Source organism: Brassica rapa, chromosome A06 (genome assembly GCF_000309985.2).
Source record: "Brassica rapa cultivar Chiifu-401-42 chromosome A06, CAAS_Brap_v3.01, whole genome shotgun sequence".
Classification (NCBI taxonomy): Eukaryota; Viridiplantae; Streptophyta; class Magnoliopsida; order Brassicales; family Brassicaceae; genus Brassica; species Brassica rapa.
In genome coordinates this window covers 9,621,457-9,636,491 of record NC_024800.2, presented here as the reverse complement: position 1 = coordinate 9,636,491, position 15,035 = coordinate 9,621,457, and the positions used below count along the sequence as shown (strand labels likewise).

At 36.7% G+C, this 15,035-nt stretch overlaps 3 protein-coding genes across 3 annotated transcripts; all 3 read left to right on the top strand.

Moving 5' to 3' along the window:
* Positions 1-857: 857 nt before the first annotated feature.
* LOC117126068 (extensin-like) lies at positions 858-2,116 on the top strand. Its single transcript, XM_033273441.1, has 2 exons — positions 858-1,044; positions 1,371-2,116. Exons 1-2 carry the CDS (start codon positions 858-860, stop codon positions 2,114-2,116), a joined length of 933 nt encoding a protein of 310 aa, XP_033129332.1.
* Positions 2,117-2,257: 141 nt separating this feature from the next.
* LOC117126067 lies at positions 2,258-3,154 on the top strand. The gene has a single exon (XM_033273440.1). It carries the CDS (start codon positions 2,258-2,260, stop codon positions 3,152-3,154), a length of 897 nt encoding a protein of 298 aa, XP_033129331.1.
* A 950-nt stretch (positions 3,155-4,104) lies between these two features.
* On the top strand, positions 4,105-5,607 carry LOC117126066. The gene is made up of 3 exons (XM_033273439.1): positions 4,105-5,215; positions 5,299-5,383; positions 5,457-5,607. Exons 1-3 carry the CDS (start codon positions 4,105-4,107, stop codon positions 5,605-5,607), a joined length of 1,347 nt encoding a protein of 448 aa, XP_033129330.1.
* Positions 5,608-15,035: the final 9,428 nt, after the last annotated feature.

Here is a 15,035-nt window from a genome sequence, read left to right as displayed (position 1 = left end):
ACATTGTATAATGTAAATTTAAGATTCATGTTAGTGTTTACATGGTAGAACATAAAAAATATTAAGAGAAAAGAAGATATATGCATGGAAAAGATGAGTTCGACTGAGAACCCCTGGCTCTCCCCCGAACGCGCCTCCGCCCTGATTCCTCTGCAAGCTTCTGCTGGTAGCTTCCTCCTCCGCCACCCTCCCGAACCTCCTGACCCCCTCTCTCCTCCCCTCTCCTTCGAATCCAACTTCCCCTCTCTCTCCTCTACTAATGCCTCCCTTCCATTGACTAAAAAGCAAATTTCTCAGCTCAAAGAGACTGCTCCCTTAATCGATGGATCTGGAAAAATTCCCACTTCCCTAACCTTATCTACTAGCCAATCATCTCCCCAACCCATTCAGAAGACTGGATCTGAAAAAAATAAAATTCTCTGATATCACTATTCAAGATATTTTTGAGGTTTCACTGTTCTTCCCCCAAAAAATTCCCAACTCCACAGTACCAACTCTTCTGGCTCTGTGAAACCTCTAATCCCCCCTGCCTCTAAAGCCACCAAAAACTACCCCCATCACCCTCCTCCTCACGTAAAAACCCTACCAAAAACCTCTCAAAAACCATACCCCTCCCTCCTCTAAACCGCAAAACCCCAATAGCAGCTTCCCCACCCCAAAACCCTTCCCAAAACCCACCTCCATTAACAAAAACCTTGGGTTGCTAAAGCTAGACAACTAGCAGACCGAACCCTAAAGCGACTTGCCCCTGTCTCTTACTCACCTTCGGGAATTCCCCAGGTCACCATCCCTGATGAAGTCTTCACTCGTGTGCTGAAATGCACAGAGAATTCATTCTTGGTTCATTTATGGCGAAGATGCCGTCCTATCAATCAATCCAAAGCGTGCTGAACTTCATGTGGGGTAAAGGCCACAAGCTGGACATCCGCACCAACCTGAAAGAAAGAACAATCATGGTGAGGATTCCCAATGAATACATCAGAACCAAAGTTCTTGAAAAGAAGATATGGTACGTCGCACCGCCATGTTCCATGTCTCTCCCTGGTCTGCAACGGGTTCAATAAACACTCTTGATCTCGCCTCAATTCCCCTGTGGCTCATCTCAAAGGTCTGCCTTTAGACCTCAGAAGTCTAGAAGGCCTTAGCTTTGCAGCAGGCCTAATAGGCGATCCGAAGGAGACAGATGAGTTTACAAAAAATCTCACAGACGTAAATATTGCACATGTGAAGGTTGAAGCTAATCTGACAACTCCATTGCCTGCGCTGATTGAGCTCCGAAGAACCAGCGTGAGATCTTTCCAGTTGAAGTTCACTATCCTTGGCCCCCCCCACCTGTTCCTTCTGTAACCAAATCGGCCACATCCTAAAAGACTGTCTTACTGCCCCCCCTGAACTCCCATCCAAAACTCCCCCCCTTGCTAAACTTCCCCAAAAACCTCCACCTAATATTTCCCCCAACATTGAACCTGCTGCCCCCAAGTCCCCCACTCACAAGTCTACTACCACTCCCAAGTCCCCCGCCCACAAGTCTACTCCCACTCCCACCTCTGATCATCCCCCGGCCTCAGTGACTGCTTCTCAGCGCATTGAGGGAGAAAATTTGCAAAAGAACTTTGAATCTGATCTACAAGAGATCATGGATGAAGACCTTACCCCCATCACCCTCCCTACCATCAACCCCCCACCTTCTCATAAAACCGCCACCCTCCCTCTAAAAACTCTCTCACTCCCATCCTTCTCCCAACCCTCCCCTGTATCTGATTGCGTCACCTTCACAAACCTTCCCCTAGAGGCCCCGTTCATAATAGGCCTCCAAGCTCTCCCCCATATAAACCGTCGTATCACACCTTTTAAACACAGACCCTCCTTCAAAAAACAACTCCCTCGCCAGAAACTGTCTCTCAAAAACTCCTTTGCTACCCTCGATCTTTCTGAGCCTTCATCACCCACCTCCGACTCCTCCACTCCGCCTGCAAATAACCCCGAATCCTTTTTTGTCCCCCCCAACAGTCTAACTAACCAAGATCCCCCTTTTGTTCCCCCTCCCACTCTACCTTCTGTACCTACCGAGGAACCGCTCCTTCATAATGGAGTGGCTCCACAACCTTCCCTATGAGTAAAAGGATTTTTTTGGAATATCCGTGGCCTAAATGACCCGGATAAGCACCCACCTTTTGTAAATTGGTTGGCCTCTCAACAGGTCTGTTTTGGTGCTATTTTGGAAACCCATATCAAGGAGCCCCAGCTGGACTATGTAATGACAAGAACCTGCAGAGACTGGGATTACGCATCCAATCATGCTTCTGACCCGGATGGTCGTATCATTATTATCTGGAAACACCCTGCTTCAGTTACTCTACTCCATCAAACTCGCCAGTCTCTCACCTGTGAGATAAGCATCGGGAGCAGCCACAAATTCACATTCACTGCCATCTATGCGGCGAACACCTCTCCTGAGAGATCTGACCTCTGGGTAGATCTTCTAAACCTCCAGCAAACACTAAGCCTAGACTCGACCCCATGGGTTATGGGAGGAGATTTCAACCAGATTAACCATTTCTCAGAGCACTCCTTACCAGGAGTAAATTGTTTTGATACCCCCATGCTTGAATTCAGAGGCACCCTAGCTGATCTTGGGTTATTTGATCTCAGATATAATGGCCCTGTCTTCACTTGGACCAATAAATGCCCAGCCCTCCCCATCGCCAAAAAACTAGACCGCTTCCTCGTTAACCATAGCTGGATCTCATCTTTTTCCCAAAGCCAAGCCTCCTTTCTACCTCCTGAAATCTCAGACCACTGTCCTGGCCTCCTTAACCTAGCTGTCCACCTCCCAACCTCCGGAACCAAGCCATTTAAGTTCTACAACTACCTAACCAAGCACCCTCTCTTCTACCAGACAGTCCACGCTGCTTGGAATCAGGCCGGAGGCATTGCTTGGGATCTTTCTCATCTTTGTGTGAAACTGAAAATAATAAAGAGAGATCTTAAAAAGCTAAATAGAGACAATTTTTCTAATATCCAAGAGAGAGTTAGAGAGGCTAACACTTTGCTTAATGTTGCGCAGGTAAAAGCACTAAACGACCCAACCAGTGCGAACTTTAGAGAGGAAAAAGAACTACTTGAACGCTGGAAACTTCCTCAGAGCCATTGAGGAGAGTTACTTCCGTCAGCGCTCCAGAATAAATTGGTTGAGGAAGGTGACCACAACACAACATTCTTTCATCGCCTGACTCAAGTGAGAAACTCCATCAACTCTATCAGGTCTTTCTGCTTGCCATCTGGTGAGATAATCACAGACCCTAACCTGATGGGAGCGGTGGCAGTTTCTCACTTTCAGCAGCTACTCGCTCCTCAGACAACTTCAACTCAACCTCCGACACCAGGCTGGATCCACCAGATGTCTGACTTTCGATGCCCTCCGGAGCTCGCTCTCTCCATGTCTAGCTTCCCCACCCCTGAGGAGATCAGCAGGACGCTATTTAAACTAAACCAGAACAAATCCCCGGGCCCAGACGGCCTCACCTCAGGCTTCTTCAAACACGCTTGGCAGGTTGTAGGAGCCGAATTCATCAGAAGTATCCAGTCTTTCTTTGTATCTGGCTTTCTCCCTCCAGCAGCTAACGCAACCATCCTTACCCTTGTCCCAAAAACCATTGGAGCCTCTGCTATAACTGATTATCGACCTATCTCATGCTGTAACACCATCTTCAAGGTCATTTCAAAGCTCCTGGTCAAGCGTCTAAAGCCTCTACTCCCCTCTCTCATCCTACCAAATCAGACTGCTTTTATCCAAGGAAGACTCCTAGTTGAAAACACAGTACTGGCCTCGGAAATTATCCATGGATATCACAAAGATAGAGGGCCCAAGAGAATCACCTTAAAGGTTGATATTGCCAAAGCCTTTGATACTGTCAACTGGAACTTCATCTTCAACTTACTCCAGGACCTTGATATCCCCCATGACTTTCTGGCCTGGGCGTATCCTTGTGTCACCACGCCTTCCTTCATGATCGGATTCAACGGACGGTGCAAGGCTACTTCCGGAGTAATCGTGGTCTCAGACAGGGAGACCCCCTCTCACCTTATCTCTTCGTGATAGCAATGAACTGCATCTCCCTTCTCTTGAACAAAGCGGCTGAAGAAGGAGAATTTGGGTATCATCATCACTGTCGAGAATCAAAGCTAACCCATCTGTGTTTCGCAGATGATCTACTCATATTCTGTGATGGATCAGTCAACTCTGTGAAGAACATCCTCAGCGTTCTCGATCGCTTCGCATTGGTGTCGGGCCTCTCGGTTAACATTTCAAAGACTTCATTCTTCACCTGCGGTCTCACCCCTGCGGAAGTCGCCCAAATTACCACGGAAACGGGACTAACGCAAGATACTCTCCCTGTCAGATACCTAGGAGTCCCCCTCTGCACCAAAAAACTCTCCCTCTCCAATTGCGAACCCCTGATACAGCAAGTGAAGCAGAAAGTCAATAGTTGGACTGCGAAGTCACTTTCCTTCGCAGGAAGGCTCCTCCTGATAAACACTGTCATTGCTGGAATATCAAATTTCTGGTGCGCTACTTTCACAATTCCTAAGCAATGCATAAACGCTATCAACTCTCTATGTGGGGCATACCTTTGGCGTGGGACAACAGAAGGACATCACTCAGCACGCGTTGCTTGGGAAACCATAACTCTATCGAAGGCTGAAGGAGGCTTGGGAGTGCGTGATCTGGTCCACTGGAATAGAGCATGTCTGATCAAATTAATATGGCTCCTCTTCTTCAGAGCAGGATTAATATGGGTAGCTTGGTTTATCAAACAAATCCTCTCAGGCAACATTAGCAACTTTTGGACCCTGCGAGAGAAGCAAACTCATTCTTACACTGTCAGGAAGCTACTTCGATGCAGAGACTTGGTCTTCAATTGGATAAAAGTAAAGCTGGGAAACGGTAGAAAAACCTTATTCTGGTTCGAAAACTGGAGTCCTTTTGGTTGCATCAAAGATTTCTTGAATCTGCCACCACAATCGACCCTCGGAACTCGACGCCCAGCTACGGTTGCGGACATCAATCGGAATGGCAACTGGTCATTACCGAACCCTCGTTCTGAAGAGCAACTTCGCCTCCACACCCATCTCACCACCATCACCCTTACGGACCTTGAAGATACATATATCTGGCAACCGCAAGACATCAAATTGACATCATTCTCCACAGGTATGATATACAATCTAATCAAGGAACACAAACCTCAGGTCCCTTGGTTAAAAGCGGTTTGGACTTCAAGGGGAATACCAAAGCAAAACTTCCTCACTTGGCTGGTGGTCCTAAATCGATGTCCAACCAAGGACAGGATACTAAGGATGGGGACTCCAAACTGACCCAGTCTGTGTACTATGTAACAATACTGCTGAATCAAGAGACCACCTATATTTTGAGTGTCCATTCTCTTTTACAGTGTGGGAATTCTTGGCAACCAAGGCAGGCTGCGCTCCCGTGAGGCAATGGTCTCAATGTCTCCACGCCATGCAATCTCTAACTCTACCCCGCCACCTCCGACTACTCTCCCTCCTGGCTTGGCAGACAGCGATCTATCTCCTCTGGAATGAAAGAAATTCAAGAATTCACAGACAACTCTTCCGCCAACCAGCCTCAATCTCTAAAACAGCTTCCTCCCTCATCAGAAACAAGATCTCTTCTATCAGAGACAGCAATCCAAAACTCTCATCTCTCATGATCCAACACTGGCTCTAGAACCTGCAATCTCTACGACTACCCCTCTCCCTCACATCGACTTATCGCATAAACCACTCCACTTCCCAATCTCTGTTTCCTAATTATGGTTTCTGTGATTCCAAGGTTGTAATGGGCTGAGCCCACTTAAAACTACCCTTGTGGCCATTATATATATATATATATATAAAAGCCTTTTTTCAAAAAAAAGAAAGAAAAGAAGATATAAAAATATTTATTTTCTTAAACAAAATTAGTCAAAATAGTAGAATTATCTGAAACAAAATTTGTACTAGGCATTGCTTTGGGTGATGTAACGATTTCGATCTTTTGTTTGTCTTGTGTAATCAGTATTATTTTCTAAGTTAACTATGCGTACACATGTACACCTTATCTGGTGTACACTACTATATCGTATAACCTTTCTTATAAGTACACAAAGCAAAACATATTTCCAAAAACATTAACTAATGTGCATGTATATAACTTGATACACTGGTAGCGTGATACAAATATACATATTCAAATATGGATAGCTTGATACATTGCCACATTGTACACGTGGATAAACATGCAACATAGTACACATGTGCACACTTCTTTGTGTACACCACCACATTGTGCACCTCTATTGTTATCACTTTCCATTATATGTACACACCACCGCATTTAACCATTTACATTGCATTTGGGTGTTAATTTTGTATATGCATACTAATTTGAGTAAAGTAGAGGCTAACTTTGCTCTTTTGGAAGTTTGTGCGAAATTGAAAAGTAACTTTGCAAAAGAAGAAGTTTTAAGGCCAAATTGTAAATATTCTAAATCTAAAGGACCAGTCGTACAAATATCAGAAACTTGATTTGGGAATGGATCCCTTTGTGGTTCCACAGGTCATGTCCCGGTGTGGTTCGCTGACTGTTGCAGAGGAGCAGTAGGTCACGGAGCCGATTGAGCCTGGTTGAATAAGAGACCAGTGGTGGTGAATCATTATTAGGTGGTGGATCGCTTCGGAATGACCCGGTGACGATGAGGGGTTTCAGACGCTCATGAAAGAAGGCACGACAGAGGTTTATGAGTCACCAACTTGGAAACGCAGAGGAAGATGAACCACGAGGGTGAGGAGAGTGACGACCTAGCACTGACGGGGACGACTAGAACTTGTCGGACTCTCCGACGAGAGCTTGTCCCTGACGAGAGCTTGTGTCCGACGAGAGCTTGGCGACTTCCTCTTCATCACATGGAACAACAAGGATGAAGAACTAAGTCCGAGATAGAGGGAGATCGCAGTTCACCATAGGCTCAACGACTGGCCTCTAGTGGTTCATGCCACACATCGGAGGAGAAGCTTGAAAAAAGAAAATATTTACGGTGGAGATCGTGATTTACAGGAGGCTCAACGGCGGAGCTCTATCGGTTCATGCTATGTAGCCAAGGAGGAACTCCGAGATTGACTGTTCCGATGGGGTTCGTCGAATTAAAAGATATATGGCGGAGATGTATCTTATATATTAAAACAGAAGTCACAACCTTAATTCATGTGTGATATTTTAAAAAATGGACTATTTACTAGAATTGGTCACATTACATTTTTCAATCATTAGTAATCTTGGTATTAAATAAGAAACATTACTAATATATATAATCTGTTTTATTCCCCTAAAGATCGGAACCAACTTATCTCACAGTTATGTTTTAAGAAAACTACTATTCCTTTTGGTTTAACGCCAATTTGAATGATTAACATATATTACTCTTTCTTTTTTCTTGGACGACACATATATTACTTTTATCACACCCATATCAATGATAAAATAAAATCATTCTACGAAAACATATGAAAAAATCAAGATTACTTTTGTTTTTCAGTATGAATACTTTTGTTTTTTCAGTCAAAGACTATATAACTCTTTAACTCGTATTTGGACCGGGTTTATGATTGTAAGCGACACAAACAAAGATTATATGATTGTAAGCTTTGACCTTCTCAAATGTTTCCTATATTTTTCGAAACAGAATCAACTATAAGCGAATGAGGCATGAGGAGGTATGTAATTTAAATAAATACCTTAACGTATATTACTAAATGCTATGATTGTTTTTTGAAAAGTTCTAAAACGTCAGAAGTATTTTCATTTTCCAGAAACTCCAACCGATATTCACTTCTGGAGGAGAGGAGAATTGGTTATTATGGTACCTGAATTTCGTCAAGCTGTTTTTTTTTTTTTTGCTTACTTATGGATTGGAGTTATTTTTATAAGTTTTTATGTTAATTTTGGACTTACCAGAAATTTTTATTAGGCTATCATAATTGGATTTAAATAATAGATGATCCATTGGATTTATAGATTGTATAAATTAAATAGATATAATTTAATGTTGTAATAGTATACCTTCATATGTTAATTATTTAAATATTTCTCGATGTTAACTTTTAAAATTATAAAGATTTTTTTTAAATAACAAAAATCATCATTATCTAACAATAATTAATCTATACTACCTTAAACTAATGAAAACAAATTTAAAACAATATAGTTTATTTTAAAAATTAACAAAAACTAAATGTTTAATTATTTACTCGATAATATAAATCTATAAAGCTAAAAGTTTAATTTTTAAAAAAGTTTATAAATTTGTGAAATGTTACAATATCTTTGAAGATGACAATAAAACAATATTTTACCAATCTTTATATATATAGTTATGATTTCAATAATGAAATAATAATCCAAAAAATATATATATAAGAAGATACAAATACATGTGAAAGTTTCAAACAATCTATTCAATAAAAAATATACAGTAAAATTATTATATTTTAAAAATTGATAGACAACTTTATATATATCATAATATATACAAATTTAGAATTAAAAACAAAATGTTTATAAAAAAAATAAATGAAAAATAAATCCGCGCTATTGCGCGGGTCGAGATCTAGTTTTAGATTAAAAGTAAAAGCTAACCACCTAACTAAATCATGTTAAATCTTCTTCCGGGTCCACCACTGATTTTTAAATTTCAAAAAGCCAACCAAATGAAAACCACCTAACTAAAACTTAGTTCACCAATTATGCTTTTTCTAAAGGCAATTTGAGTCTTTTCACTCAAAAACTACTTAAATAGCACCAACTGCCTATAGAGTTTAGAGTGTTAATAAAACTTGTAAACAGCCCTAGAGTGTAAATGACTCTTCGGTATTGGTATTGGCTTTTTTGATAAGGATTTCTGGTGGATTCATCGGGACCTTTAACTTGCGTATAATGGTATATCATCTTTTTAAGAAGATATTATCTGTGGACTCATTGAGACGGGATTTATTTCGTTCTTTCTTTTCTCTGGAGGAGAGTACTTTTCTACCATACATTCTTCTTGTGAAAGAAGATGTTTCCTCGGCGTTGCTGAGCATTGGTTTCAACTTTACCACCGGTTTGTTATCTTGCGTAGCGGTCGGGGCCAGAAGATGCAACCACCGAGATTACTATGTGTTATCTTGAAGGTGAGGGTTGGCCTTCAACGTCACATTATGTGACTAAGTTTCAGCTGTCCGATTTTGTCGGAAATGCTCTATCGAGGCATCCAAGCTTTGTCTTGAATTCATAGTCATTTTCCTTTGAAGACCTATCTTTCTTAAATTGGTTTGTTATTGTAGTTTATGCTTTTGATTTAAGAGGATGGATAATTCCCTCTTATGTTTGTATTGAAGAAAGTTAGATGAATGAAAGTTGTGTTCAAAAAAAAAAAAATGTGTTTCTTTCTTTTTTTGAGAAAGATAATGTGTGTTCTTTCTTACTTTCTAGGAAAATGAAGTATAATAAGGATCTGGACACATACCAATCAATGGGGGATATAATTCCTATTTGTGAAGCTACCATCCGTTCTATAAACAACCGACCAGATTGCTAATTGTTATAGATATTGTTGGTGATCTAAATCTTATCGAAACCAACTCACAAATCTCAAAATCTAATAATTTCTTTCTTGAAAAAGAGCATATTGCGTATATATGGTCGATGATAAATACGACAAGCTCTGGCTGGGTCGTATGCAACTAAGGTACACCATTGATTGCAAATTAAAATTCTCTGAACACATGAATATCAACTAAAATTCTCAAAATCATTTTTATGTGTCGATATTATTATTTTTACTTGGGAGTATACCATATTTTATACAAGCCGACGACCAAAACATTGCTCCTCACATGTAAAGATTTCTCTGTCGCTACGACCGGGTTCACCGCGTTTCATACAAATAAGAGAACACGATCGATATTATGTGTTGAACAAAAAAAAAAAAAACGATGTGCTGCTAGGGCATAATTAACCAAGATTCTTAATTTGAAATTCTTAATTCATAATTTGACATATTTTTGTTTTTTTGTTTACATTTTTTGGCTAATAACGAGCTTTTATGTCTCTTATTTAAAAGATAATTTCTAGTTTTTCTTAGTTAAAAGCAAAGAAACAGTTTTTAACCGAAACTAAGAACTCCACTCTAAGAACCCGGGTTAATCATGGTCTTAGATTTATTTTTATAGTTAATTGACTAGTAACATTATAACTTTTGTATGGTTTCGATTATTTCGTTCGTACTACGTACTATCAACAAAGCACATGGCCTTTTCAAATTATTATCTAGAGAATGTTAGTTATATATATATATATATGTATATATATCATGTCTACATGTACCTATTTAAGATTATAATCTACGACCGGTATATGATAAACCAGTAACAATAGATTGAATATGTCTATGATAATTATAAAATGATAATTGATAATTGATAGTTTCTCAATTGACGACTTTTTTGGATTTTAAAGGGTTAATTTGTTGAATAACTATATTGGAAGAAATATTAGTTTTGTAGTAAGAGGGTAGAGAGAGATAGGAAGAAAAAGAAGGAGAGAAGGAAGGAAATGGTTAATTAGTGAAATATAATTTTTTTGTTGGTTATTGGTTCAAATTTCCCATTTTAAATTGCTACTATTGCGAAGTTGACAAAAATAAAATACTACTACTAATAAAGTACACATTCTTTCAAAATGATTGGACTATTATAGACTTCTCCAATCGGAAGAAATAAAATGACTAACTAGATTTGGATCCGCACAACCGTGCGGGTATTAATTTTCATGTTTATATATATTTTACATAATTAGAATATATTTTTAAAGTTACTTATATATTTAAATATTTATATATAATTATTTTAAATATAAAAATTTGATAGTTTCCATGATGTAAGTTGATTGATTATTTCAATTCATCACATATATTTGGTATTTTTTATTATATATATTTTAAAATTATTTTTTACTCAATTATTATGATCCTGATCGTAATTCAAAGCGCTAGATTTTCTTTATCAATATTTTTTATTTTTATTTATTTAAGATAATAACTATATATATAAAAAAGTTTAAGATAAGTTAATTTAATATATGAATTATCTAATTTACTAATGTTAACCCGTTCTACCAACATATTATATTTCTAGCATAAATTTTTAATGTTTGTGAAAATAAAATATATTAATTTATCAGTTTAAAATAATTTTATCATATTTAGTTAAATACAATGTTTTATTTTAAAATGATAGATATAACTATAAAATAGTAAAATTTGATATAATTTTTTTCATTTTATAAAAGATAACTGAGTATATATATATATATATATTAATGTATAATAACATTAACTTCATTACTAATTACAAAATTAGTGAAAATATTTATATACAATTTTTCATAATTAAGATATTGTTATAATGTTTTTCAACACATTTGTTAAGAAAATTAAATATATATTTATATTTTAAATTAAAAGATATCAAATTATATTATGATATAAGTAGTTAAAAGATTATATATTAGCATTAAGGAAATGCATTTAATAAAAAATTAAATGATGATCTAAATAAAAATATCACACATAAATCAAGGTGAATTTTTTAACCAATCCTGGTTTTAGGAGTCGTTGTTATATTATGAATGATATATTATTAATCCATATTATTAGTATAAAATGAATGATAACTGATTTCTAGTGAGGGTCCATTTTTAAAAAAAAATCACACATGAATCAAAGTTGTAACTTCTGTTTTAATATATAAGACTAGATAATGACCCGCGGATAATATTTTATAATCTTATTAAAATTATCCATATTATGTTTTATGGTTTCGAATTTGTCAGTTTTTTGTGTTATATAATAGGTGGATATAATAACATATGTTGAACTTGATGCGAGTTTGTAATGTATAATGTTTCATATGTAGTAGGGGTGGCATTCAGCTACTCATTCAGGTTTGGTTCGGATCTGCTTAAGTTTAGACTTTTCGAGGTTAAAATTCTATATCTATTGGTGACAAAAAAAAATTAGCTCCATTTGGATATTTATAAATTTGGGTAGGGTTTGTTTGGATCTTTGTGGATTCGGTTCGGGTTTAGATAATCCATTAAAATTATTTTTAAAAATTTTAAAATAAAATAATATGTTACATATAAATTTGAATAATTTATGTTGAAATACCTAAATTTAACATATAATTTAGTTTGGCTTTTATATTTGGATAGAAAAATAATAGATATTTCAAGTATGTTTGTTTTGAGTATTGTTTGACTATTTTAGACATTTATTTTTATTATCTGTATATATTTTTAAATATTTTTAACAATTCCAAAATATCTAGTATTTTAGATATTTTATATATTAAGCCTAAAAATTAATATATTTAAGTATGTAAATATATTTGGATATATTCGAATATCCAAAATATTTTGGTCTGGGTCAGTTTCTGTTCTCTCAATACCAAAATTTTAAACTCATCCGAATATTTAACTAATTTCTGTTCAAGTTCAGTTCTTAGGATTCAGTTGAGTTCTTTGGATTTGGGGTTTTCGCCAACTCTAATATGTAGTAAATTAGTGGTTTGATTTAGGGATTGATTGTGATATTTTTTAAATTAAGGAGGTGAATTTATTAAAAATTTATATTATTTTAAGGGATTTTTGCAAAATTGACCTATAACTTAAAGTCAAACACAAAACTAACCTCCTTTTTTTTTGAAAATTGGTTTTGCCCTATTCACCCCACAAGTTCATATAATTTACGAAAATGCCATCCATTTTTTTTTTATTTTTTTTTCGAAAATGACATTTTTACTCTCTCACCCTCATCATCTTCAAGTAATTACAAGATTGCCATTGTCATCAATACCACAACCACCATGAACAACCAATTTGAAGCTCTTAATGCTCCTAAAATCGATTTACCCTTCTTCTTTTTCCATTCTTGTGACCTAAACACAACATATCTCTCACTTTCTCTCCACAATGAGCTAAAAAAACTCAAGATTTTGATTCTAAAATTTTCATGGTTCATAGAGTCATAGAAGCTAACGATTATGGGTGGGTGACTTCCGTTTGTGATTCTGTGTGCTTGGAGAAGCCTTATGTATGCTAAGGAACTTATCTCACTAATTTAAGGTATGACATCGAGTTTTTTTCCAGATCTGTTCGTCAGACGACTTACTTGGGAAGTCGTCTGGCTGTAGACGACTTACCTTTCAGTCGTCTGGCTGTAGACGACTTACCTGGAAGTCGTCTGGTCAACGCAGAGGTTATTTTTGCAATTGACTTTGAAATCTGTAACCTGAGACGACTGAAAGTTAAGTCGTCTACTATTGTTTGGTTTCAAAAAAAATTCCAAAGAACCTAGACGACTTACATTTCAGTCGTCATAGGTTAGTTTTGTATTTGACTGGATAATTTCAGAAGTTTGACTTCCCCAGACGACTTACATTTCAGTCGTCTGGCGAAAATTAAAATAATAATATTTTTTTTAAAGTAAACGACTTACAATTAAGTAGTCATAGGTTAGTTTTGCAATTGAAAAAAAAAACTTCAAGATTTAATTATACACAGACGACTTATAATTCAGTCGTCCACCAGACGACTTAATTGTAAGTCGTCCACGATTTTTTTCCGAGATTCTGGTCAAACCTCGTAAATCCTGAACGACTTACATTTCAGTCGTCTCGTGGACGACTGAATTATAAGTCGTCTGTATATAATTAAATCTTGAAGTTTTTTTTTTCAATTGCAAAACTAACCTATGACGACTTAACTTTAAGTCGTCTACTTTTAAAAAAATATTATTATTTTAATTTTCACTAGACGACTGAAACGTAAGTCGTCCAAAAAGTCAAACTTCTGAAATAATCCAGTCAAATGCAAAACTAACCTCTGACGACTGAAATGTAAGTCGTCTAGCTTTTTTGGAGTTTTTTTTTTAACCAAACAATAGTAGACGACTTAACTTTCAGTCGTCCGAAATAACAGATTTCAAAGTCAATTGCAAAAATAACCTCTGCGTTGACCAGACGACATATAGTTTAGTCGTCTAGACAACTTAGATTGAAGTCGTCCGCGTCTTCTCCACTAGTTTTTAAGTCTTCTACGTTAGTTTTTGAATAACTTGTATTTTTAAGAGTGATAAGTAACTTCAAGATATGTAAAACTCATATTTACAAAATATGTTCTCTCCCTTAGTTTTACTAAATTTGACTAAGTTTTTCAATGCAAACTTATAAAAAATATGATATGCTTTGACTAGTTACTATTGTTTGTTTCCATCTCTTACCAACATTCTTGTTTATTAAGATGAGAAAAAGGCCATTGGAGTTTATTATTGCATATGAGAGATCCAAAGATAAGAAAAAGGCTACTGAAGTCTATTATTTCATTGATTTGTAAATGTGTAAACACATTGTTAGCACATTTAATACATCTTGGAAAACATTATTACTGATTTTACAAAAAATTCACAACTAAAAGAGTATACATGCAATTCATAAAACAGATCACAAACAAAACTATTATAGATCATTCATCTACAAAGACAAGCTTGGATTCCACTTGAGTAGACAAGACCAGAAAACTTTTAAGAAGTTTAGACGACTTCTAAGAAGTCCAGACGACTTCCAGGAAGTTCAGACGACTTTGCCAGAAGACTTTTAGGAAGTTCAGACGACTTCCAGACGACTTTACAGGAAGTCCAGACGACTTTACAGGAAGTCCAGACGACTTTTAGGAAGTCCAGACGACTTCCAGACGACTTCCAGATGACTTCCAGACGACTAACAAGTAAGTCGTCCCAGAAGTTTTCCAGATCTGAAAAACCTGCATATTAAATCCAGATCTGAAAAACCTGCATATTCAAAAACGTTCAAATGGCTTAAAAACAGAAAAAATGAGTGGAAGATTATATAAATCTACCTTTACAGAACACACAAAA